Here is a 27,189-nt window from a genome sequence, read left to right as displayed (position 1 = left end):
TTGTGTTTTGTATATTGTAATTCCGTGACCCGTTTCATATAGTATTGACTGGTATATACGGTTCTCGTACAGTCATTCGGAAATTGTCTCAATTGGCTGTCCTAAGGTGTCGTCTCCTGAATATTCATGCAATTTCAGCGACAGCATAATCTCCAATACGCCGCACGTTAAAATATGAATTTGCCGGTATTTTAAGCGATGTATGCAGGGAGACCTCTGAACCATACTAAATATCGTAATATAAATATCGAATAAATATGGAGAGACTTTGTAGAAAACTTAGGGCTCCTTTGATATGTTCTGTTGTCATTTTTACGTTATTTGTGCTGTTACAGCGCAGTTGGAGAACACCATCAAGGATTAAAACGGCAGCTGAAATCGAAAAAGTTGTTACTGACCTTTACGTTGACAACAGACAAAAAGCAAAGGATCGTGTGTTTGATGTACGTAAAATGTGCGATAACATATGTGATAGGTAAGCAGCATTTCTCTTATGTATATGCTATATACGTTGCTTTGTTGTCTAGTTTAGAGACTAACTAAGATCGTGAAAACTATGCCTGATTTTGTTTTTATTTTTCTGATGAATACCTTTGAACATAACACTATCAAGATGTAATGCATGGTACAAATAAAACGAATAGTTAAGAATAAGATAACTACTTTCAATCTGATGCGATTAATGCCTTTCGGGGTTCATGTTTGCATCATTGAAGTCATAGATCACCATAAGTATCAACAGATCCTGATAACTGTCTCTTTGTATCAGCTATAATACTGTAAATATGATGATTTCCGTCTAGTAATCAATATAGTTGCTGCATCAGTAATAGTTTCAAGTCTTCTTCATCTGCATCTGCATCACTGCTGGGTGAAGCTTCCCATTTTCGTTGTCATCGCTTTAGTCTATGTCAGGCCTATTGCTTGCCTCGTGATGACATTGAGGAACTCCTATGACTGGCTCCTGCTGAGAAGAAGGCTTTGTCAATAGATGTTTCTTGTAGCCACAAAATGTAGTTAACGTTAGCACACATTTACCTTGCCTGCAAACAATGTTCACCCTGCTTATTTGGCAATGCCATGTACATGCTTGAGGTGGGAAACAAGTTTCTTGTTGCCTCCTTCAATAGTCCTGACGCATTTGAAACAGGTGTATACCATATTCAGAGATTATTTCTTTTTCGCCACCCCTTTAAAAATGTCAGTCTCAGTCCAATTTTTGGAATCGATTCTGCTATACTTATTTCATCTAACAAGGACAATGCAGTCATGTCAATTCCATTTTCTGCTGAAAAAGAAGAAGAAGAAAAACAATTAACCTAATTAATTTAGCATGGGCAGCAGAGATTGGAACACTTTGGGAGTCATATCATTCGACTTAATCAAGCAACTGTTATAGGACTGGATTTTGATGGATGGTGCCCCATGAAAGCTTTTTTTTTTTTCAAATTTCAACTTTGGCGTCAGTTTTAAAGGAGATTTCTTATATTATAAGCACATGTGCATGTTTTTGTAAATATTGGGCAATATAATTTTGTTCTGTTTTAACCAGTACAGTATCCTTAGTGGTAACACTATACTAACAGTTTGTAGCTTTACATTATTTTGAAGGAGCCTAAAGATCAACATAGAAATAATTCATATTGTATTCTTTATTACGACTGGTTGACCAGTGCTCGACCCCCTTCCCACCACCCCTCTCATTTAAATGACAGTGGACGCAAAAATTAATCAACACAACCATGCACAATTGTCACAATAGTGAATGCATTGCCATAATGGTATAACTGATACAGGGCTTGCCCTAACCCACAGCTGAAAAAAAGGTGTGCCATCAGGCCCGTTGCGTTTTGCCGTCGGTGCCCCGTCTACAGAACGGTGCCCATGCCTGTCGGCCCCGCCCAGCACTAAAAATGTCCACCCGTCACTAATACAAAAATCGCCAATTACGCTGTGCACAATATCCATCTGGTGCAGGGAAAATCTCTAACCGAATTTATCGTGATAGTTTTGCATCGTTAATGCATCGGTTCTTATAATTAACCAACATTGGCCTAGCTCACTATCTCGTTACTGTTATACAGTTATGCGTTACCGCAAAGCAGATTCATAACAATGTAAGGCCTAGCCTTAGGCCTGTGCTATTTGCCAGTAGCATAGGCTAACTAGTATACGTAGGCTAGTAAAGTACTACTATGAAGCCTAGAAATGTGAACATTATGTATTCCATGCACGGTCATATGGCGTCAAGTTAGCTCCCAATGCCTTATGTTAGTAATATAAGTCATATTAGTCATATTTACGTAAATTACACTCTTGATCCAATCGTTGCAGCTACCGTAACAATTAAGCCATATGCTAGGCTAAACTTGGACCTATGTCCTAATTAAGTTAAGTTTGAATACACTAGTATCGTTACTCGTTATGCTTTACGACCTAACCTTACGCTATCATTTTTATACCCAAAATTACATCATATTCATATGAACATGATATAGATTCGTCATTTGTTTACCCTTTAGTAGTCTTATCTTTTATCTTATCTTGAAACCTGGCTATCACCTCTTCAACCCCCCCCCCCCAAGTTTTGTAGGATTTCTTCCATAGGCCTGCCCATCTTCTATATTTCATCCACAACCGTGCATGTAAGTATGAGCTATGCAACGATACGTACCGTAACGTAAGGTGTTTGTGCATGTACACATACGTACACATATGTATGGACAAAAGTTCATTGTTCCGTCTCAGATGTGCGCGTCGCCCCAGTGCCAGTGTCTTTCGATTTAGCGGGACGCTTACCAAACGTTGGGTATATTTATTCAATTTGCACAGCTTTTGACTAAATTCTTTGTCACTATAAGTTGGTCAACAATCAGAGCAGTGATTTTGCCCAATTTTGTTGAAACTTCCACAACCGAGCATTTGCCCAGAAAATATTCCTCACCTGTTTTAGAGTGTATATATAGTACAACGAATAAAGGAGAACTACTGAAGTTTCTGTTCGTGTAACCAATAGAGAGAGTAGAGGCAGGGATATCGTTTTCATGTGCGAGGCGTACTCACGATTGGCTCCGGATTACGACGTCAACAGAAAAGTTGGATAATTTAGCAGTAATCCCCATGGACGTACATATGGTCCCATTCACAAAGACAGACTTTTTCAAACGATTCAAGGAACTGCACCCTTGTCGAGTGATGGGAACATCGTTGCTTTATGACAAATAGCCATTGTTGTAGAAAATACCACATTTTCCGTGGAGTTAGAATAGTTTCATGTCATAAAATGTTCAGAAAAAAAGGAAATTTATCGGATATCTTTACAAATTCCGTAACATTTCTGGAACTAATTCAGGGTCTAAACTGTGCAATTTTTTGTTTACTTTTTTTTTTGCAAAGTATTGCACAGTTTGCATTTGAGCACTTTCCACCAAAAGGAAATGTTATTGGATATCTTGAAACATTTTGTACAATGTCTGGTACTATTTCAGGGCCTGAAAAATACAAAATCTTGTTAATTTTTAGCAAACTATTGCACCAGTTTCCATCTGAGCTACCATAATTAAACACATTTTTCCCAAGGGAATGGGGACACGGCTCCTATTGTAGACCCCAGGACACAATTCAATAGTCACTTACTCAACAGAGACATACATCATTGAAAATAGTTGGTGTAACTTTTTAACAATGGAAACTGTTGTCAAAACCCAAACTACACAGAACGATTGAAATGGGTGGGATAGTTTGCTACAATGGCAATTGGTAGACGAACAGTAAATATGCATTGAGTTAAGAAGAAGCGTCTCTGTTAAAACACAATCCATTTTCGTACATACATAAGTTATTTGGGTTGGGGGGGGGGGGAGGTAACGGGGTGGGACCAAAAGTTGACAATTAACTGTTTATTTGTATTATTTTATGTAGATATATATATATATGTATATATATATATATATATATATATATATATATATATAGATAGATAGATATATGTAGATATATATATATATATACATGTATATATATATATAGGCCTATATATATAGGCCTATATATATATATATATATATATATATAGGCCTATATATATATATATATATATATATATATATATATATATAGGCCTATATATATATATATATATATATATATATATATATATATATATATATATATAGATAGATAGATATATATATATATATTGAACGCAATTCAGCAAACTTATGAAACTGATCGCCTTGTAAGATGTTAACATAGAAAGGTTTGCACAGTATAACCACGTGGAATATTCTATGGCTTTAAGAAAGAGCTTTTAACATGTCTTCGAAATGTTTTCGAAATGTCTTTCCATGTACAACTTCGACATCTTGTTTTATTTCTCGGTTTCCTGTGTTGCCTGGTACCAAAAAACTGCGAATACTCTGTATATTAATTTGAGCCTCATGTAAACCATTTTTTACGTTGAATGAAGAATTATTTTTCTCTGACTCTATCTTTCAGAACTATGCAAACCTGTTTTTCTACGGATATCACTATTTTCGTCTATAAAAACGCTGAGCCAAAACAAATGTTATTCGAACAAACCTTTGGCAAATGGAAGAGCAAAGAAGAGGGGTTTTCTAGTAAAAGAAAACAGTGTCCCATTAACGAAATAGACTCATCGTTCGAAACATTGACAACGCAGCCGAAATGTGCAATAGTAGGAAATAGTGGAATACTCTTAAAGAGTAAATGCGGCAATGAGATTAACAAGCATAATTACGTCATGAGGGCGAATATGGCGGAAACAGAAGGCTTCGATGATGACGTAGGCAACAAGACCACGCTAATGATGATCAACGTTGAGATGACAACTAAAATATTCAACGATACCATTTTTCCTGATAACGGTACGGTCTATGACGCTATAATGGATAATCTTCGATCGTTAAATGATAGTATTCTTTGGTTTGCAAAAGGATTGCCACATGGGAGTCCATTTTCGAAACAACTTCATGATATAGCTGGATACGTTAAGAAGAAGAACTTAAATACCAGGTTTGCGTTCAGCTACAAGACCGCTGGCGGTTTAGCTAAGAAGTAAGTATACACGCTTATGATGTCTCAGTTTTCATGGTATTCAAAAGTGTATTTATGACAGACTCAGCCTATATTGCAAGGTTTCAGCATGAATGCTCGAATTGTGACAATATGTTGCCTCTGTCATTGTTGGGAAAGGTGGTAAGGTATTGAAACCTGAGTGTATTTCTTCATTTAATGTTGTATTATGTAAACAGTAACCTTCAAGGTTTTCCAGTTCATTGCGGTGGCTCGAAATTATACACTTGATATTGTTTTGGACACATGTGAAATCTTTATTAACAACGTGATCTGAAAAAGCGTTCATATATGTAAAAGACTTCGGGGTGTGTTCAAAACACATGACGGTGCGTGATATAAGGTGGGGATATGATAGTTAAGTTCGTGGTTGCCGGTAAACGTGTCTTGTTATGTATTGTATAAGGATACAGTGTAACCCTTCATTGTTGCACAACACAGGGCCATCACTACTAGCGGGTTGGGGGGGGGGGGGGGTTGTAGGGGATTCTGTCACTCCTGCTCAACAAAATTATGTTTGTCCTTACAAAAGGTCTCGAATTTCCCATAACCAATATTCGTAGCTTAAGCGATCAAGTCAACCATGTGTACTCTCATAAGTTTGCTGATACATTAATAACTCTGTAAAAGGAACTATGTGTAGTTGAGTGTAAGAATAATCACCCCGTCGGTATGTCCTGAACGCACAACGCTTTGTGCTTCACTTTAATAGAGAGGGTTTATGTTCTTTGGTAAGAACGCTTTTTTCTCTGTGGTGAAAAATTTGATTTTCACGAGTCAATCAAGTGGCATTGAAAGCGGTCTAATCGGAACTTTGGTAGAGACATTCCATCTATCAACTAGCTATTGTATACCGTCCTCCAAGATACCCTCAATATTGCATGATATTATGAAACTACAATTAACGGCGGTTGATATGGCAATTAATGTTATGCTTTTAAATGGGATATGATTAACATGACATTCGGAACTGAAACATTTAACCACAAATCCAATAACCAGGCATTAAATTACAATTTAAAATAAAGCAAACTTGAAACAGAGAACATTTCCCGTACAAGATGGATTGATTACGGTATGTATTTTCAGTACTTCATAACTTACAACAATGACAGAAAAAAAAGGTATAATAATGGCATTAAATGACCCTTTCCGAAAGTTTTTGAAAATTCCGAAAGGGTTTCTAAACTCTCTGAAACAACTTTTACTAGTCTTCTATGATATCATAAACTGTACTCAACTGGGGAATATTGATCAAACTGTTGAGGAGCTGGAGGTAGAGTTAGTCATCCGATACACACAGAGAACACAGTTACTACTGTAAATCTTAAGATTTTGTACCACAGTAAAAACTGGATCGCGCTATAAATCGGTAGCATGTGCTATTAGGATTACAGTAAGGATATGTGTAATTCAAAAAATCCAGTTGTTGGGATTTGCTGGAATTACAAATATCGTCAGTTCTTACTGTAAACCCTATAGTACATGCTACGATTTATCAGACTTGTCAGCACAATCGAGTATTTACAAAACTTTCAGATTTACATTAGTTACTGTAATCTCTGTGTGAATCGGCTGAATTAGTTCACTGGACTAGATTGCTTATTAATTACATTTTTCTCACTGCTTTTTACTTTGTTCTTCTTCTTCAGTAAGCATATTCACGAGAACTCGAACTTGTTGACTAACTTACAAGGTTACGTTGTAGCCATACAATGGTGTAAAAATACCAAATTGTAAGCATCTCAGTCTGCTTTCAATCCATACAATTGCTCTGTTACCATTTTAAGCGAACAGACGTCGTGGAATTTAGTTGCGTGGGAGTTTTACTCTTATCTGCCATTGTAATTTTGAAATCATGCATACAGTATAGAATTTGTTTTTCTATACTGACCTCACAGCTGGATCACGCCATGTATATATGACTAATACACACTTCAAGGTTATGCTGGTTATAAAATGTTTACAATGTTGTATACAAATGGTATTGCTCCTCGCATAGACGATCTCATGCGAAAACAAATGTAAACAACATATTGTAAAAGGTCGGTGTGATGTAACATACAATTCACTTCTTTGGTGCTTGCGCAATATCTAATAACGATCAAATCTATAATGGCATGAAACTTAGCAATCGCTCGATATCTTATGATTGAGGAATACTCCAGCTATAGAAGCCTGACGTGAAACATTGAGTCGCTGAGAGATGTATGATCTTGCATTTTGGTGTATTTAGTTTCTGTAATTGTTCCTGGCAATAGGAAAGTGATTGGCATTATCTTGCCATATGACTTACAGCATGTTGTAGACTGCTTAGAAGCAAAAACAAGTCCTCAATGAGTTATCTGTATTTTCGCAAAGCCTTCCATGCACCGAACATGAGAAGTCTGTCAGCTTTGTGACGTTGAGAGAATTACCCCATTGACAAAGAATTCGATGATTTTTGACTTATTAGAACAAAGAACGTTTTCACGTACTACACTACTTTGCTGACAAACAATAAGAAACATTTGAGGCTTAAGTTTCTAATAGTGAGTATTGTTACCATTGAAAAAAGACACATCAGTCTAATACTACGCATTCAATGTTATCATATGCTGATGTTGAATAAAGCACTAGCTGCTGATATTTCCTAAAGATTAGGTAGTAACACACTTAATTAAAATACATAAAGCAATGACATTCACATTTGTTATTGTTTCTTAAAAACTCCACATCAACATCGTGTCACTATAACTCGAAGTATGATAGAGTGTTACCCATTTGGAGTAATTACTCAACTCCCCCCCCCCCCCCACCAATGTTAGTCCAGTAAGTGACTAAAAAAGGTGGTCCGTGATGGCATCATACCCCCTTATAGTACAGTCTTTCGTTGATTAAGACATCAAATGGAATGCTTGTATACCTGACGATGTTTCATACATTTCGGTTTTCGTCTTGGTGGAAAATGTATCACAATAGCATTGGGAACACAAATAATAATGCTTGCAGCTCAATTACATCGACAGCAAGACTCAATCAAGTGTTAGCTGCATTCACAAAAATTACCCAAAATTTGAGTTATTTATATCTCGTCATATAAAATGTTATATGATAATGTAATTCTGGCCTTATGATACAGACAGATCATAGCAGTTTATTGAGCAGAGTACTACAACCGCCTGAATTTACCTTTCAGTGTGAATTGTAAGGGATTAGTCACTTTCTTAATATGGATCCATATCATATTACATATAATATCCACATAAAGGTTTTTGTTGCTTGTTTTTTACTCGCAAACTAGACAAATTGGTACGAGGCATATGTGAAGCACCAAGAAAATATCGATCATGTCAGTACCAATCGATACCGAACCACTCACGTTGCCTTTTCCGCGATGAACATTTGAATTCAGTAACACACATCAAGGACCAAATGAACAACATAAAGGGAAGGTCGTTTCTTTGTTGTTGAAAAGAATGCTCCTCTTTGTTAGTGGTTTTACATCCAACCATATACATGATTGTTAATACAGAGAGGTATATGCCGAGGCACTGTAAAGTACTGTGTATTAGTTTATAACATTAAAAAACATGTGTATTATGCATTGGGCATTACGATAGTTAACCAAACTTGACGTTGGGAAACCCGATTATCTGAAGTTTCATTTGCACTGTCCGGGTCTCAAATCTCAACGTACCCAGATAATCTTTTAAAAGTAACTGCTTTCCCAATGAATTCAGTCTGTAGGTTACTTCAACGTGGATGTATTTCAGTTATTTGCTATTCGTTTTGGTTAAACCATTTCTTATCTCTTATTTCCTAACTTTAGAAGATGGAAAATGAAGACTTACCCTTCATCTGGACTTATAATGCTGATGGCTGCTGAAACCTTTTGTGAAGAAATTACTCTATATGGATTCTATCCTTATGAAAAGGACCCACAGGGCGCACCAGTGTTACATCATTACTATGATCCGAGACTAGTCAATTTTAGCACCCCTGTCCATAACTTTGACAACGAACATAAATTTCTGCAATCTCTTCATAAGAAAGGAACCATCAGACTTGTCATTGATCCTTGCGAATCATGAAATAATTATTCCGAGATTTTAAAATCTACCAGATAGAAAATTAAAATAAATAAAAACCCTTTTGCCTGATTTGTGATAATTGTATATATTATTATTCACTTCTACATAATTGTTCCCTTTGCAGGGGCGCCGTTTCCCGCAGGGGCGCCGTTTCCCGCAGGGAAACGGGGACGCGTCCCCACCAAAAATTTCAGAGGTGGGGACATGATATACCATGTCCCCACCATCTTTTGAGTGAATTTTGGAAGTCCGACTATCCATGATATCCTGCTATACCGCGTTAGTCGTAAAGATCTCAAGTACCTATTAGGCGTTATCAAAATAAGCAACAAAACTAATGAATGAGCGAGTGTAAAAGATGGAAACAAGTCTGATACGTTAATTGGCAGCCTTACAAGTTGCTTGTTTCATTGATGTATGCTACCCGGTGGTGCTAACTTCAACCATGTCTCCAGCAGCCAAAAACAACACCAGCCTTTGTTGAAATTGCGTTGCTAACTTCAGCCCATTGACACAGTGTAGGAGAGATCGAACTCAAACGTCGCTGTCCTTACGTCGCTACCGATTACTGATAGTCTTGGGTTGAATGGGTCCCCCGTATGTAGTCCATGAGCTAGCAAACATTTATTGCACGTCTCAAATACAAAAAGTTTGACTATATAAATGGATAGGGGTGGTTTGACAACGCTGGAATTAACAGTTAAAAAAAAATTGGAAAAAAAAGTTTCCAAAATGCTGCGTGTAGCCGCGTGGTCCCTCAGACGAGGACGTTAAATGGAAGTCCTTATGGTAGGATAGCCACCCCTACCTGGTCTCTAAACTTTTAGATAAAAGTAGCGTGTAAACACGATATTTATTCACTTTCGTACTGGTTTTCCTAAGTTCACACTTGCCACTTCCTCCCCTTCCACTGGCTGATTTTGCACCCAATGACTGATGCTGCTCATCATACCTCTTCTTGACCCTGTTCGCCTTTCTCCAGCACAATATTCTTTTTCATCTGCTTTGTTTATTTGTTGTTATCTGTTTGTCTGGGAGCTAATGCAGAACCCAGCGGTCGAACCAGGAGGGCATGCAGGACTCCCTTTTCAGTCTTGTTTGTGTATTCCATTGTTGTTGTTGTTGCGTCAACTTGCGTGTAGCTCCCAGCACATATTAATGGGACCCCACGCCCTACTGCCCAAAGGGCGGTGAAGGAAGGTGAAGATGGACTAATTTCTTGTTTTATATCGGCTTATTATGATGTTTGTATTTTATAAATTTATCATCAGTAACTCTTATTCTTGTATTTTTGTAATTACTATTTTTCATGAAACATTTAAAACCGTGAAATATTAAAATGAATGACCCATTTTTGATCATAATTGTGTCTGGGAAATGCAATTTCCGGCAATCTGGGGGGTACATCTGTCAAAAAAAAAAAAATTCTGGTACGCTCCGCGCGAACCCATGGTCGCGCTCCGCTTAGATAGTCACGTCCCCACCAATTTTCAAAACAAAAAGGCGCCCTTGTCCCTTTGTAACATAAGTTTTTAACGTGAAAAGCCTTTTCAATGTATACAGTGGCATACAGTTTAAGTGTAACAGAAACTAATCATGCTGACATTTTGCGGTATTTAATTATTAAAGGCGGCACAAAATCGAGATATATTATGGTTTTCATGATTAAATATTTAAGTTATACAACTAAGTAACAATGAAAAACATATTGATGCTACTCTATTCAAACAAATGTGATGGATATAGAGAATGGCTGGATCTCGAATGAGATACACAAATTAATTAAGTGAGTGATTGGAAGTAAAACAGCCAATGCATATATAGATATCATATTCTATATATATATATATATATATATATAAAATGCTAATTTGGATCAACCTGTTCCACATGTGGAAAGTGTGTGCATTGCACACTACTTGACAAGTTGACAAGTAATACCTGTGGGTGGTACGCAGGATCGATCCATACATCTGTAGTGAGTCTTAACTAAAAAGTCTCGTCGACCTTCCGGCTATGATCATGTGCAGTGAATCCGTGGTACACATTTGACATAATATCATTATGAGCACAAGTTCACTGTCTCAATGTAAGGGGACTCAGACTGCGATTGTATCTGATGAATCCATTTTGGGGCGACATTTATCTGATAGTATCTCTTGGATAGTCGTCTCGACCTTTACGCTCAGGTGATGTGTAAAGATTAGATACATATAGTACATTTAGCACACTATAGGCATTTTGGCTAAGATCATGTGTAGTATATGTTCCCTTTCGAGGAGAATGGTGATGCACCCTGACGATGATCACACAGTCACAGTCCCGATGCAAGGGGACTTGGGTTCGAAGCGTTTAAGTCGTTCGGTAGTTTGGTTTTCGTGCCCAGGTCCTTTCCTGGGCGACTTTTCCTTAAAAAAAGTATAGTACACAGACGATCGTTCATCTCGTGGATAGTCGTCTCGGCCTTTTTGCTAAGGTGATGTTTATTGATTTGATACATATAGTACACATACGATGGTTCATCTCGTGGATAGTCGTCTCGGCCTTTTTGCTAAGGTGATGTATATGGATTTGATACATATAGTACACAGACGATCGTTCATCTCGTGGATAGTCGTCTTGGCCTTTTTGCTAAGGTGATGTTTATTGATTAGATACATATAGTACACATACGATCGTTCATCTCTTGGATAGTCGTCTTGGCCTTTTTGCTAAGGTGATGTATATTGTTTAGATACATATAGTACAGAGACGATCGTTGATCTCGTGGATAGTCGTCTTGGCCTTTTTGCTAAGGTGATGTTTATTGATTTGATACATATAGTACACATACGATGGTTCATCTCGTGGATAGTCGTCTCGGCCTTTTTGCTCAGGTGATGTATATTGATTTGATACATATAGTACACAGACGATCGTTCATCTCGTGGATAGTCGTCTCGGACTTTTTGCTAAGGTGATGTATATTGATTTGATACATATAGTACACAGACGATCGTTCATCTCGTGGATAGTCGTCTTGGCCTTTTTGCTAAGGTGATGTTTATTGATTAGATACATATAGTACAGAGACGATCGTTCATCTCTTGGATAGTCGTCTCGGCCTTTTTGCTAAGGTGATGTATATTGTTTAGATACATATAGTACACATACGATGGTTCATCTCGTGGATAGTCGTCTCGGCCTTTTTGCTCAGGTGATGTATATTGATTTGATACATATAGTACACATACGATCGTTCATCACCTTTTATCCGAAATCACGTGTTGTATTTATTCTCTTTCAAGCGGACTTGTGGCGGCGATACCTCTCTTACCGTAAGACCGTCATGTTTACTCAGTAATTTGTAATTTTGTAATTGTTTTATTTCTATGGTGGCGTGTGCCCAGGCTCTTTCTTTGGTGACTCTTTAAAAAATTAAAAAATCTCTTGGATATACTAGGGCTGCGTCATTATCTATAATATACACTGTAAACTTGTTGAACAGCCTTATAGAATTAGCAATCTTAATTAAATAACGGTGCTTCAAGTTCAAAACTTGTCATCCTTGTTCAAAACCAAGCAAGCTTTCATCCAACAAATGTGGTTAAATTGTTTTATGTCAAATTATACAAAAAAAGTTATTGGTTTTATAACATTATTGATTCCTTTTTTACAAATGATAACAATAAGAGCAAAAATGGTTATTTAATAATAGTAAGGTGAATTGAAAATGTTATGATTTCTGAAGATGTATGCTGTTATCTGTATTTTATAACTGGTTGTGGGTAACTTGAAATAACAGTACAGATGAATATAACCATTGTCTCAAACTTACCGATCCGAATTGTCGAGTTCTCTTACCTACATTGTTCTTTTTGTGTCAGAGGATGATCACCTTTGAGATCCTACTGCGGTTATCGGTAAAACGCCCGGAACAATGGTACGATATTAACTTAACTCCCCCTCAATATCCTATACAACTATGTCTATCCTTAAATTTCCCTCTTTATACACATATAATACGTTAAGTTACGCATTATGCACTTAACCTTACAGACCATTCATTGCTATTATCAGTGGCGTAGCTACGGGGGGGGGGGCGTGGGGGGCGATAGCCCCCATGAAAGCTTGTCGCCCCCCAGTCGCCCCCACTGGGATTTTGGGTGTCGAAAAAAAAATGTGCGAAAAATATATCATTGGTCTGAGTGGTCTCGAATCTCCATGATGACCAACCATGAACGACCCTTCGACCACGGACCGGCAGTAGGATATAGTTGCTGAAAAAACCTGACGTGACATAGCGCATAGGCCGAGAAGACATCTACAGTAGTCGTACTGTACTGAAAACACATGTTAACGACCGTCGAATTATATAATTCCTGCTCTAATAAATACAGGCGCGTAGTCGGGGGGCGAAGGGGGAGACCTCCCCCCCCCCTTTGAGAATATTTTTGTGTCCGTTTTTATGATATCGCTAGTATTTTCAAAATAGAAAATGCTTAGATGAAACTTGCAATGCCTGGGAAATGCCATTTCCAGCGATCTGGGAGACATTTTCGGCCAAATGTTTCTGATGCGCTTCGCGCCAACTCATGGTGGCGCTACGCTTAGATAGTTTCCAATGCCGAATCTACGGCTCTGATAATTTGCCTACAGGTACGCCCCTCCTTTCGAAAATCCCTCTCTATACGCGCCTGAATAAATACTAATACAAACAGCCAACCAGGATCACGTAACCAGTGCACATTAACTGATCAAACAAGCTAGTGAGCTATACTATACCCTTATAGAAAGGTAGTTTCCAGGTACTGGAATGCCATAGAAGATGTTAAAAGGTAAAAAAAATGCTGACATCATACAGGTTTCTCACATCATTGCTCGCGTCATTGCCTCGATACTCTGTTACATTTTCAATCGGGTTTTCACAAAAAAACAAATTTGCAAGACAATACTATCGTTGAGAACTATAACGGCCAATCAGTCTATCACCCTAATAATATTTCAGACGCAATCTTTGATGTCAGTTTTACATATAGTTCGGTCATTTCAGTATGTTACGGTATACTTGCCTCAAAGCCCAGTCAATCTTTCCTTATTTTCCACACGCAATTTGCAGATTTTTCGAAAAAAGTCAATGCCGGTGTCAAACTCACAAAAGATATGTCATGGTATTTACCAGACTGTTTTTCTTTCTATTTCACTAAACTATTTGATGACCATATCAAGACATGGGATCTCAAAATAAAGGATGTTGAGAAAACTTTACAGCAGCTTACAAGGCCTGGGAAGTGTCATTTCCAACGATTTAGGAGGCCTTTTTAGCTAAAAAATTGTTGTACGCTGCGCGCCAACTCATGGTGGCGCTCCGCCTAGATAGTAACAAGACGCCCTCCCAGGAAATGGCCAAGCCCCCCCAGCGCCCCCCCCCCCCCACCGAAAAAATCCTGGCTACGCCACTGGCTATAATGAACCTTAATGTAGTTAGAATTTATTCCATATAAGTTGTTCCGGTGCTGTTGCCGAGTGGATAAAGGCGGTTGAATTTGAAGCAATGAGGCTACGCAATCCGGGAGGTTCCGGGTTCGATAGTCTACCGGATCGCGAATTTTTCCTCCAAACAGGTTTGCAATTATGTGTAAATAGTCGCTCATGATTGGTCGAAAAAGTGACGTCATCATTGAAACCTTCACTTTGCAGTTACCAAAATGTTTAGTCCTACGTGCACGGTGTTTATTCAATGGTTTCCTTTATATATGATTTACCCCAATGGAGATACACATAATTCAACAGAATGGTTGTGTAAATTAAGCCGTCATTATTCGCGTACCATTTTCCAAATGTTAGACAGGAACGTCCAGACTAACTAGAGGCGCACAATTGACTCACGTATTGTACCAATTCAAATTATTGCTACTGTCATGTTTTGTTGCTGCGTTTATTCATTCAAGACTCGTAAACTCACGTTGTGAAGTTGATTTTAGTGTACCCATTCCACGGAACGAAATCATATTACAATAGAACGGCTCACGAATCTTGGTTAACGTGAACCAGGGCCGGATTTACCAATGGGCAACGTGGGCAGCTGCCCACGGGCCTCCACAACAAGGGGCCTCCACATACTTCATGAAAAAAATATATATATATATAAGGGGAAATTTGAAGAAAAAAAATTTAATGTAGGCTGACAAATGTTATCAATCAAAAATATTGCGCGCGGCTTACGCCATGCATACGCTTGAAGTCATATTCAATTTTAATTGTATCTCTTTGTGAATGGTAGAAACAGCTAAGTGGTTGTTTTCCCGTTATTGCAAATCACACGTCGGCAGACAAACATGATTGACCTAATATCCAAAGTCATCAATCTCAACGACTATTTTCTTTAGAACTAGGTTAATGGTTTTGGTTGAAACATTTCAGTACACCCTGACAGTGCGCCTGTCATCACCTCCCGCTAGGTGTCAGACAGGTATTGCTAATTGATTCTTTTCATGTGCAATGATGAAACAACTGTCTTCACACCCCCTCTACACACACATACACAGGCCCGTGCGCGTCTGGGCAGTTGGCAATTGGCATTAACATGTTCGTCATGAATCATGTTAGTCCAGTCCAGCTAAAAGCAAGTTTAGGCCCTGGGTTTGAGTTTTTTCGGTTTTCCGGGATAATTAGCATATGCAGGCCGATCAAATTCTTGGAAATGGGACAACACCCCCTTTCTCCAGAACCCAATTTCTAGATAACTTTAGTCATTTTTGACGTCGGATTATGAAAGAAAATGCTCCACATCCTCTTATAATCCAAGATTTTGCAAGGGTCAAGTCTCGAAAACTGCCTGGTCTGTAAATATACGTACTGTAAGTATTATATCCATATTTATATGATTGATCATGATTGCTCGTTCGTACTGAGAGTGAGAGAGGTTGTAGCAACCTTTTTACTTGTACTGAGAATTTTGCAGGCAAACAGGCCTATAATGAAAATTCTTCAGAAATCACAAAATTTACTTCAGAAATCACAAAATACTGCACCATTTCGCATCCAAGAACCCTTAATTATTGGAAAAAATCCAATACCCCTCCCCTTACACACCTCCCCCAGGACGGCGATCACTGGAGGGGGGGGGGGCTTCCACCACTGAAGGTTGCCCACGGGCCTCCACATGTCTAAATCCGGCCCTGACGTGAACACTACCCAATGGAATGTAGCGAATGTGTCATTAGCAATGATCAAAGCATCAAAGTAAAGTTAGTGCGTTTGGAAGGGAACCCCGTAACTAGAATCAAAAGTATTGTCTGGTAGCCCTTACTAAGAGTAACAAGTCAATAAACAACAAAAATGTTTAGCTTAGGCACCATGTTTCAGTGACGTCAATGAACTCATTCATGTGTTGACATTTTATGACCTATGAACCTTATCATTCTTCTGTTTCTGTGTATGTATGTCTTCTAACATCCAGCGATGGTCATTATCGATGCTGACGTCACCAGCAATCCGATTGGCTGAAAACTCCGTAATTGCAAACCTGTTTGGGGAAAAATCGCACTGCTGGGTCATAGTAAGGTGGGTTTTTCATCCAAGAGCAATCTACGGTTTTACCATCTGAAATGAAAAAACATTGAAAAAGATTCCAAATTTGAGTTTAACTGTGGAATTGGAAGCCACTCGACGTGTTAAATGTAATCCATAAGCCCTTGTGGGTTCTTCTTACGTTTGTGGTCGCTTAAGCGTTGTAAAAAAAAACTACCGATTATATTAACTATTATTACTTTTATTATTATACAATTGTTCCATTAACTTACACACTAAATCTTCAAAGTTATGTTGTCTCTAAGTCCTTATAGAAGTTCTCAACAACTTTATTCTACCCGTCACCGAATATATTCCCCCGATAAATATGTATATTCCAGGCAATCCATGGCATTCGTTGGTGGAGCTAGAGACAGACACCCTCTTAGCCTATGTGCACAGGACTGAGTATCACTCCGTTTTATGCCCTGTATTGGGCCTAACAAATGGCATATACTGATCTTATGGATACCATTCACTACAAATTATATATAGGCTAACATTCCTGAAATTGAGATTCTGACCATTTGTAATTATTTCTTAGGTTATTTGGTATGAAAATACATTTACATAAGACCCAATACAAAAGTTTATGAATACTAGTAAATGAGAAACAATATCCTACATATATGCAGTCTTTATTATGACTTTCTGTCAAATATCATTGGAGATATAGATATTTTGGCTTCCAGACAAAAGGTACCAAAGCAAACATGTCTGGGAGGTAAATCTTCCTAAAAAAAGGAAATCCTTGTACACTTATGCACTTATGCACATATTACATGATATCACGGTCACGTCAATACATATGTCCAAATGCTTCAAGCATGCCTTTTCTTTTCATTGTTGATGTTATGTCTGGAAAATGACCATTTTATCCTTAAATTAAAAGTCTTGAATTTCAATATATCAACACTGAGGGAACCCTGACGGATTGATAATCCAACACAATCGTGCAATAGAAAAGATGTTTCTGGAGGGATTTCTGAACCAAGGCTTCCTATGCAACTGAGTTTTCTCCTGGCAACTTGAATCCAGTGTACTGGGAAACTGGAAGCTCACTTCTGATCCTTTGGATTGTACATTATGATAGCACAACCCTGACGTGTCTTGCTAGGAATCCCCAGCACCATTGAACCAGTTGACGGTAGGCGATTAATATGTACTGCCTGTTTTTTTTTTGTTTTTTTAAAGTTCAAATGTATTAATGTGAGCCTATGATGTCCGCAATAACAAAAAAACATGGATACAATCAGTGGCGGACTGGCCACACGGGCATTTGGGCAATGCCCGGTGGTGCGGTGGCTCGATGGGCCGGTGGGCTGGGGAGCCTGGTAAAACTTACAGCGCGTTTTCACAGTAGTTAATAGAAAACAGACGGGCTGTGTAGAGTTATATATTTTAAGTGTGAGAATCAGTCATGTAAAGACTGTCCACGGTCTCTGCTGCTACAAGGTGCCACCTCAAGTTGAACCTTTTCACCGATGCTTGCAAGAGCATTGAGCATGCTTGCAAGCTGCTGGTAACGCTACCCGTGTCACAAGTGGCATGTGAACATTCTTTCTCTGCATTGAAGAGACTCAAAAACCGTTTGAAGAAGTACAATGACACAAGAACATCTTGAGGCGTTCAGGTGGAAAAAAAGATCTTGGCCAAACTTGACACTAAAAATATCATTGATGGTGTGGATGCCAGAAGCAGTGAACTGCGTAGGCTCCTTCTCTCGTAGACATGACATGGACTCGTGTTATTGAAAATTTATATTTTAGTGGATTTTATTTAGGTTTTTTTTAATTTTTCCAGCAAGTTTTCACAAACTGCTTGAAAAACTAATTAAAATCCAGTCTGAAACATATTTTTGCCTAGTTTTGTTTACGTTTTTAACTTTCATCAGTTTATTCAAGTGTTGCTTCTAGATATTATTTTTGGGTCTTTTGTAAAGGATTATTGTAACCTACAAAATTGAAAAATATAGCACCATTTTGCATCTAGGCATTCCTTAACTTCCAAAAAAATCTCAATTTTTAGACCCCTCCCCCATGACGACGATCACTAGTAGGTAACATATTAATGAATAATGGGCCGGTCTAGGTGAAAAATGCCCGGGCCGGTTTTAAGGCGCCCAGTGCGCCCCTGGATACAATGTACAGTTCTGGTTACATTTGTTGTGAATTTATACCTTCCATGTTTCATGAAGCATTCTTTACAGTTTCATACAATTGATTTGAAAAACCCAGGCCTAAATAATAGCCTAATAATGAGTATAAAAATACACATATGTCTACCTAACATGGTTGCACAATGCAGTTTACATCCCCGAGTCAAACTTTCAGTATTTGGTACATTTATGATGTACTCTTAAAGCAGCACCGGGGTAGTACAATACTTAGCCTATACACCGTAACACAATGCACAAAACGGTTTAGCCAGTTCCGCAAATTCCAACGACACTTGCACAGAATGGGTTGGATTTAAAAAAAAAAAAACGTTACAAACTTCTATCCACGTTGTTTGTTCCTTGCAATCGTTCCGAACGGTTTTCTTCTTCGATATGTTGTGGAGCTTCAATTTCGGCTCGTTTCACAGGCTCGAACTGCAACGGTTCTATGCCTAACAGTAACAATTCAGGTCCACCCTCAACGTTCGGCTCAATATTGGCATGATCATGACATTCACTCTCTGCTTCGAATATTAGAAAGGACACTCTAATTCTAGCCCAATTTCACTGCCTGGTGAAGAACGAAATCACTTTGAACTTCGGTTGCCGCATTTGGTTCTAAATCTGCCATTCCACGGGAAATTAAGATTTGATTTGACTTGTTATCGATTTTTGTGTGTGTAGTATGTACACTTGTCAAATGTGAACGTACGTGTATATATGTTCGGATGAAAAAGGGAAAGCAAATGGAGTTCCTAACATGACGTCAAATGACGTCATGAGATTAGGAACATTTTTGTTCGAATGAACTTTTCAAGCCCCGAAGAAGGTAAATTAATTATCAATTTTCGACTAGAAAAATCAAGTTTTTTATTGGCGGAATGGTTAGTATATGTTCTAGAGAACATTTCTGAGATGGATCTTCAAAGATTGGACGTTGAAATGTTCGTTTCATGACTACTTTAAAGAAGCAAATCAAATGTTTTTAGCACTGGTTACATTTCGATGCCTTCGATGTTACTGTTTGAGCAAGAGCTTCGTTTCTGTTGACATGTTAAAGGTGGCATACTCCATATAGAGTTTTTATCAATCCGCCCGAGTGTTCTGCCTCAGGAAACGTGCCGAAAAGCATAAATTAAACATCTTATGAATTGTTATCAAACAAAATTTGTTCTTTGTGGCTTGGATTTTCAATAGCATGAATGAAAGCATGTAAGTACATGTGGTATAAACATGATGTCAATAGAGGCATTTTGAGACCACTTTATAAAACGGGAGGGAGCACAGAGGGGTCAGCCTGGCTGGAAAGTTAACCAATTTTCATGTTTATAGCAATGTTCCTTATGCATGCCCATATTTGGAATGAAGTTTGTCGGGCACATTCTGGTGGGTGAGGTCAGGAGGGTCACAAGGATGGGCCTCAAAAGTTGGGCTAAATCAGCCCGTGAGTTCACCTGAAAAAAAAGCCTACTGAAAATGTTCTTTCTAGTCTCAGGTATCATGACTGACCACTGCGAGTCAATTTCAGTTATGTCCAGACAACCCACATGGCTCCAACCCCCCCCCCAAAAAAAATAATATATATAAGCCAGATCAGTTCAAGAGTTACGGTGACAATGATGGAACAAACTGGAAAATGTTTGACATATTTCCAGGTATTACGAATGCCTATTGCCAGACATTTCAGTGATGGCGAATGCTCGCCAGACATTTTAGAGGGCCCCACACAAAAATGAGCTAGATGAATGGTTAAGTCCAGTATAGTGTGTTGAAATTTCTAACATAGATAATAATACTAATATACCGATATTATTGACTTACATATTGATATTTCTCTCAGATTCAGACTCGGATTGCACGCGAATGTAGAACTATATACCAGATAAAATATTCAATTGTTTTAAAGGGTCATTTACGAAACTGATACTTGTTTTCTCCATCACATGTCCACCAAGTGGAATACGCCTTAGAGGGAGAACAGCATGTTTGGTCTCTAGTTTGTGATGGGAGATATCCTGTTTTTGCGATATAGACAGGGACTGTTTAACATACTAACTAGGGGGCCGCACAACATCAGAGAAGCACAAAATCTATTTAGAACATGTAACAATCCGTGCAGCGGTATTTTGAAAGCGTTTAAGTCGAGTAATTTGATTTTGAGGTAGACCCTAGAAAAGAACGTTTCCAATATCGTCATGAAGTAATAAAGGCATGGACAATATTCTCAATGGCTTCACGATTGAAATATTTGCGAATATTAACGATATACCAAATGTACAAGTAAGGTAATCGAATGACAATTTCATATGTGTGGCTTCATTGACATTATAGAATCGACAATAATGCCCAAGTTTCTTGTCTGTTTGACTGGGAATCACCGATCATATTTAAATGAAAACTGATCTAAATACCGATAACACAGACTTTACAATCATTCCCCACCCCCTCCTCTCAGCAATGACAAGCCACGGCTACCACCAGGATGGCCGAGCGTGCTTTTATATGTGGTTATTGGAGGCCTGGGAAGTGCCATTTTCGGCAACTTTGCTGATATTTTTGGCAAAAATATTTTTGACACGTTACGCTCCAACCGAAGGTGGCAGTCCACATAGAAAATGTCGTGACGATCCCTTTTGGGAACCCCCCCCCCCTCCTACCCACCAAACTAAAAATTGCTTTAAAAGGCCCTGCATATATATAGGTAAGGTATTGTTTCTCATTCACTAGAAATATAAACTTTGTACTGGGCCTTATGTTAAATGTATTTTCATCTCAAAACACCTAAGAATTAAATATACATAGCCATAACCTCATTTACATTCATTCATTTATTCGTTAATTTGTTTAGTCACAATATAAATACAGAGAAGTTAACTAAGTGACAAAACATATCAACAACAATAAAAATTGTGCAAGGAAGTATTCAAAAATATCCAGGGGGCTTGTCTAGTAGAGCGCTCCGATTAGTAAATAGCGAGAACAATACAAGAAAACAGTGACACATTTTCAGGAATGTTAGCCTATATGTGGTGCATTGAATGGTATCTTTACTATCAGCACAGGCCATTTAAGCCCAATACCGGGTACACCACACAGTTATAAGCACAGTCCTGCGTACATAGACTCTAAGGGTGTCTGTCTCTATCTCCACCAATGAGTGTCACGGATTGCCTGGATTATACCAATTCATCAGAGGGACTATATCTATGAATGGCCAATCTGTCTGCCAGTGATGGGTAGAGTTTAACTGTTGAGAACTTCTATACGGAGACAACACGACTTTGAAGATTTAGTGTGAAGGTTAACGGGGCAAATTATATGATAATAATAATAATTAATAATCGGCACGTTTTTTTACGATGCTTAAGCGTCCACAAATGAAACCCGCAAAGGCTTATTGATTACAACTAACACGTCGGATGGCTTCCACTTCAACAGTTTAACTCTCCATTAACCCCGAAGGCAAATAAACGGATATCATTACCAAAAATTAATGTAGCGTTTGTACAAGTTTAATCCACAGCATATATGTAGATTCGTTTTCATTAAGACCTGTTTTATTCAAACAGTTTTCTATTAAATCACAAGGAAAAATACTACTCGGGTTCGATATGCTAATAAAGTCGAGTGAATTTAAAGTGATGTCCCCCTAAGTGAAGTTCACCTTTAGGGACAGTGTTTATGTGACGTCCTAATGTGTGATATCATAGACAAACTGTCACAATAAGGTATTAATTAATTATAACAGCAACAGAGCCTATATCTATCTAATAACAAAATGTTATGTTATGTGAAGTTTTATCCTTAATTTGTTATTACCCAAATAAGTTGAACGGTAACTTTGAATGTGAAACCACTTTTCTTTTTACAAAATATCCCTGTACTCATGGCGTTTGCTTTTTTATCTGTGTATTCAAACGAGGAATCAGTCCACATATTTGGTTCATTATACCCAGATATACTTTAAGGTTACATGTACTGTGGATAGGAAATGTGGTGGTGAGGACATTTGTGAGAAAATTTAAATGGCTAAAACATGTTCATAGGAACAGCTTTATTTGGCTTGGAAGATTTTTGGTTGATAATAATTTGAAAATTTAAGATTATATCAAACCAAATTCCATCAATTGTGTACAACCTTTGTAATATGTTTCATACTTATTGACCCTATATGGATAAAACAAGAACCCATAAAGTAATGAAATATTATAACATGATATGAAACAAGATTTTTACTTCTCAAGAAATCTACTCGATCATTTAATAACTGTTTTTTGTGGGGGGGGGGGGGTCAATTTGCAGGATAATATTTCAACATTAGAAGAGCTGACCAAGTGACCAGCTTATGTTTATTCATGAAACAAATTAAACAAGTAGGAAATCCATGGAGTTGTAAATCTCATCAGAAAATATGGTTATATAGGCACAAATAAATATGTATTCAAACAATATAGTCACTACATTACTTCCCCATGGGTACACCACTTTCAACTATTTTACCGTTTCACTTTTACTCACACATGCGAGCGCCCACACCCCCACCCCCTAAAAAATGGTCCATTCTCATCTCATTGTGTTACCCTATGCTACCCCTCATTTAAAGCAGAGCAATGGACCAAGCGTCAGTTCAGGGCCTCAAGGGGTACATGGTGGGTAACGATTTTGTTACAAATTTTCGTAAAAAAATGTTTGACAGAGTACAATAACTCATCCACAGTACACTACCAGGCGCGTATCCAGGGGGGCGTTGGGGGCGCGCGCCCCCCGGGGAACGAAAAGAGGAGAGAAAAAAAGAGAAGAAAAAAGGGGAAAAAGAGGAGGAAGGAGAGGAAGGAAGGGAAAAGAAAAAGAAGAAAGAGAGAAAAAGGAGTAAAAGAGGGAGTAGAAGATAAACGCCAAGACCTCGGGAAGAGAAAGAGGAACAGTCATAAGTACAGCGCTGATCCCTATTATATACACAGGGTAGCCAGTGACAGATCGAGGATTACGGAGGGGACGTGCGCCTCACCCTATCCCTTACACCGACAACACCATTTTTGACGTTCCATTTTTCCTCTCTCACTAATGTATCTATATATATACTATAAATGGTCTATCATAACGCGTGTGTGTGTATGGACGCCTTAAACAATTGTACAATTGTGCTATGGAACCAACTGTGGCTGGTCTGGAACTCGACCGAGTCGTCGGGGAACATGACGCATTTCGGGAAGGGGGAGACCGCCCCCCCCCTTGAGCAAATTTTCTTTATGATATCGCTAGTCATTTCAAAATAGTCAATGATTAGATGCTACTTACAAGGCCTGGGAAGTGTCATTTCAAGCGATCTGGGAGGCATTTTCGGCCAAAATGTTCTTGTACGCTTCGCGCCAACACATGGTGGCGCTACGCTTAGATAGTTTGCCTACAGGCTTCGCCCCTCCCTTGGCAAATTACTCGCTACACGCCTGTTCGAATTTGTAAAGCAAAGAGCAGATATCACATCATATCAGTGAGCATGAAAATGCATGTTCCAGGATGAACAGCCTCAAAACTGTATATGTGTGTAGTCAAAGGCGTAGGAGCCCAATTGGATTTGGGGGCTGTAACGACTTTCCCGAAAAATATAACCAAAATTTTTCGCGAAGCTATGTCAATATCATATAAGCAAGCATCGGTCATTACATCGCATGGCATCGTGTGCCGTACGGTCCGTGAAAGTTGCGCAGTACACCGCCGGATGCTAATGTAAACAACGAAATGTCTTATGTAGATGGAGAAAAAGCATACAGGTCCAGTTATGTCAAAACTCTCTTTTACAGTAGTAATGGCGAATTAGTCGGCCAAGCTTAGAACTTCATTTTAATTACCAAGGAGATAATTTTTAAACTATTCATTTCCTTAACCTACATTATTGCTATTTATTTTTATTTCAGTAGGTGCCCGAAAAATTCTCAGCATATTGCCCGAATTTTCAGGGGAAAAAAAATGGTTGGGGGGGGGGAGTTGCAGCCCCCGCCTCCTACGCCTATGTGTGTAGTGTTCGGTTTCGAAATATATGATATCGGAAATATCTGGTATTTTTCATTTCCTTCAACCAAGTTTTATAATAGCCGTTATAAGAGGTTTTAATATTTGTACACCAATAAATTAACTGTCTCTGAATTTTCGAAAATTTCCTGACCAACATTCTTCATCATACTTCCCTCTACTAGTGCAATTTTGACCTGTCTGTTAGGGGTTGAAGGAGGTTTTTCTATATTGGTTTTCCATAGATTGAATTTTGTGCAACATTATGAATTGTTTTGAAGTGATTTTATTCACGAGAAATGTGAATTTTCAAATTCTAAACAAATAATGGGCTTAAAACCTTGAAAAGTTGGGCTTTCGGATATTGTGGGCCGTGACGTAGAATCACTTATACAAAAGCAATGAATGATCCACATGACATGCAATGAGGTCGAATATGATATGTGACTGGTGACAATCTTCAAAAAGGTTATGAATGAAAAAAAAAACTATTGGGAAATACTTGGTTCTCAGGCAAAAGTGTACATCTGGTCGGTCATTTTCAAGCCCGAGAAGTGCCATTTCCGGTGATCTGGGGGAGGGGGGGGGGTATCAAAACCAGAAATTTTCTTGTACGCTCCGCGCCAACCGATGGTAGCGCTCCGCTTAGATAGTAATTCGCCCCCCCTTGAGTTAAAAAATCCTGGATACGCCCCTGAACATTCAGGCCTACTGATTCAGCTACTTAGTTTGGCAGATGCAATTAGCTAAATTTAGCCTATAGCCTATTACAAGCCTACAGTTGGCCACTGCGTAAAAAAAATACAAATAGCCTACTTAACCGCATCAGATGGAGTGTCACGAACCGTATGCACAACGACGTCGACAACGTGCGTTCTCATCCTTTCTATGATTCGTCTTAAGTAGTTGCACAAACAGCATGTTATGAAACTAAGCTAGCAATCGTACGTGATACGCGTTTCCTATAAGTAATTATTGAACTGCTAATACACTGCGATAACGATATTTGTTTTTAGGCCACTGCACATCTGGCTGTCTACAAAATATGAAAGTTTGTATTGTCCATCAGTTAAGTTCGTCAAATGTATTAAAGTCCGGACATTGGACAATAAACAAGGATCTTCTTACTGGAAAAATTGTTAAAGAGCACTATGTTTGTCTTTCTGATATAATATGTAAACGAACATGTAAAAGAATTCAAACAGGAAACAAAATCTGGTGATAAAATAATATCATATGATAATGATGAAATTGGGAAAACATTGCACCAGATCGCATCTAAGGACCTTCAACTGTTCAAAACTTTCTCAAAGGGGAGGGGGACACCCCTCCCCTTACACCTCTCCACATATGAATCGCAGCATGTACTCTCCCCACCCCCTCCCACTCGCAAATTTCTGGCTAAGTCGCTGTTTCAATTGACATGCTCTTCCCATCATATGATAACTGATGTCTTGGGCTGTCTTAGCACATTGAATATTTTGTCGATGTGACCGCTTTAATTTTGAGATATTACTTTAGAATAGTGCTCCACTAAACTCAGCAATCCTCGCGACGTTTTACCCATCGGTAGTTTATTTCAGTCTGTTCAATATCCAAGCATCGAAAAGAATTATGTATGACTGAAAACATGCTACGAAAGTAACTTCAGTAGTTGGTCCATTTAGAACTGTTTAACGACGGTTAACTTTCCAGGCGGATCGACATATTATTGTAGTATGATATCTACAGTGTATTAATGATTGTAAAATGTCCAAGGGTTACAGGATAACAGGAGGTCAAATGACTAAGTTGGTCAATATGTTGCGGAAAAGCGTTCAACAACCAAATGTATTTTGGCTATTACGGTATTTTTGTAAATATAATACAAACGGACTTCAATTTGTTCAGTAGGCTATATGTACCTGGGCAAAGGTTGTACCTGCGTGGCGTAAGACGTCATAGGGTCAGAGGTCAATCGTACAAAAACTAAAACAGCTTCTTTAGCGCATATTAAAATGACAAACTGGCCAAACTCGTATCGATATTTTAGAACTCGAAGAAGTCCACATTGAATGATGTGTTCGTTTGTGGTAATGATGTCCCATACGCTGTGTGTGTCATACCTAACGGGGATGATTAAAGTGGGGGGGGGGGGAGGGGTGCTCCACACTTCCATTATCAGTCGGAGGGTTTTGGCAAACTTGAAAGGTACTTATTTGCACAACCTTACTTTATTACCTTATTAAAGACCCAGTGTATATATTAAATGCGCCTCGGAATGCACTATTAGATCTCTTAACTTTTTTTTTAAATTTTCCTCTG

At 38.4% G+C, this 27,189-nt stretch overlaps 2 protein-coding genes across 2 annotated transcripts in view; one reads left to right on the top strand and one right to left on the bottom strand.

Annotated features, from left to right (window-relative positions):
• Nucleotides 1–27,189, bottom strand: part of LOC139983340 (alpha-2,8-sialyltransferase 8B-like) — a 217,621-nt gene that overhangs the window by 176,708 nt on the left and 13,724 nt on the right. The gene's annotated exons all lie outside the window — the stretch shown is intronic.
• Nucleotides 77–13,059, top strand: LOC139983342 (alpha-2,8-sialyltransferase 8B-like). Its single transcript, XM_071996866.1, has 3 exons — nucleotides 77–475; nucleotides 4,498–5,076; nucleotides 8,906–13,059. The coding sequence occupies exons 1-3, from the start codon at nucleotides 258–260 to the stop codon at nucleotides 9,165–9,167; spliced, it is 1,059 nt and encodes a 352-aa protein (XP_071852967.1). The 5' UTR covers nucleotides 77–257; the 3' UTR covers nucleotides 9,168–13,059.

Source organism: Apostichopus japonicus, chromosome 16 (assembly GCF_037975245.1).
Source record: "Apostichopus japonicus isolate 1M-3 chromosome 16, ASM3797524v1, whole genome shotgun sequence".
Lineage (NCBI taxonomy): Eukaryota > Metazoa > Echinodermata > Holothuroidea > Aspidochirotida > Stichopodidae > Apostichopus > Apostichopus japonicus.
Note: the sequence above shows the minus strand (reverse complement) of the source record. Positions and strands in the feature narration are given on the sequence as shown.

Coding starts and splice junctions, on each gene's coding strand:
- LOC139983342 (XM_071996866.1), top strand. CDS start 258: ATGGAGAGACTTTGTAGAAAACTTAGGGCTCCTTTGATATGTTCTGTT. Junction 476..4,497: donor TGCGATAACATATGTGATAG/GTAAGCAGCATT, acceptor TCTATCTTTCAG/AACTATGCAAACCTGTTTTT. Junction 5,077..8,905: donor GCTGGCGGTTTAGCTAAGAA/GTAAGTATACAC, acceptor TCCTAACTTTAG/AAGATGGAAAATGAAGACTT.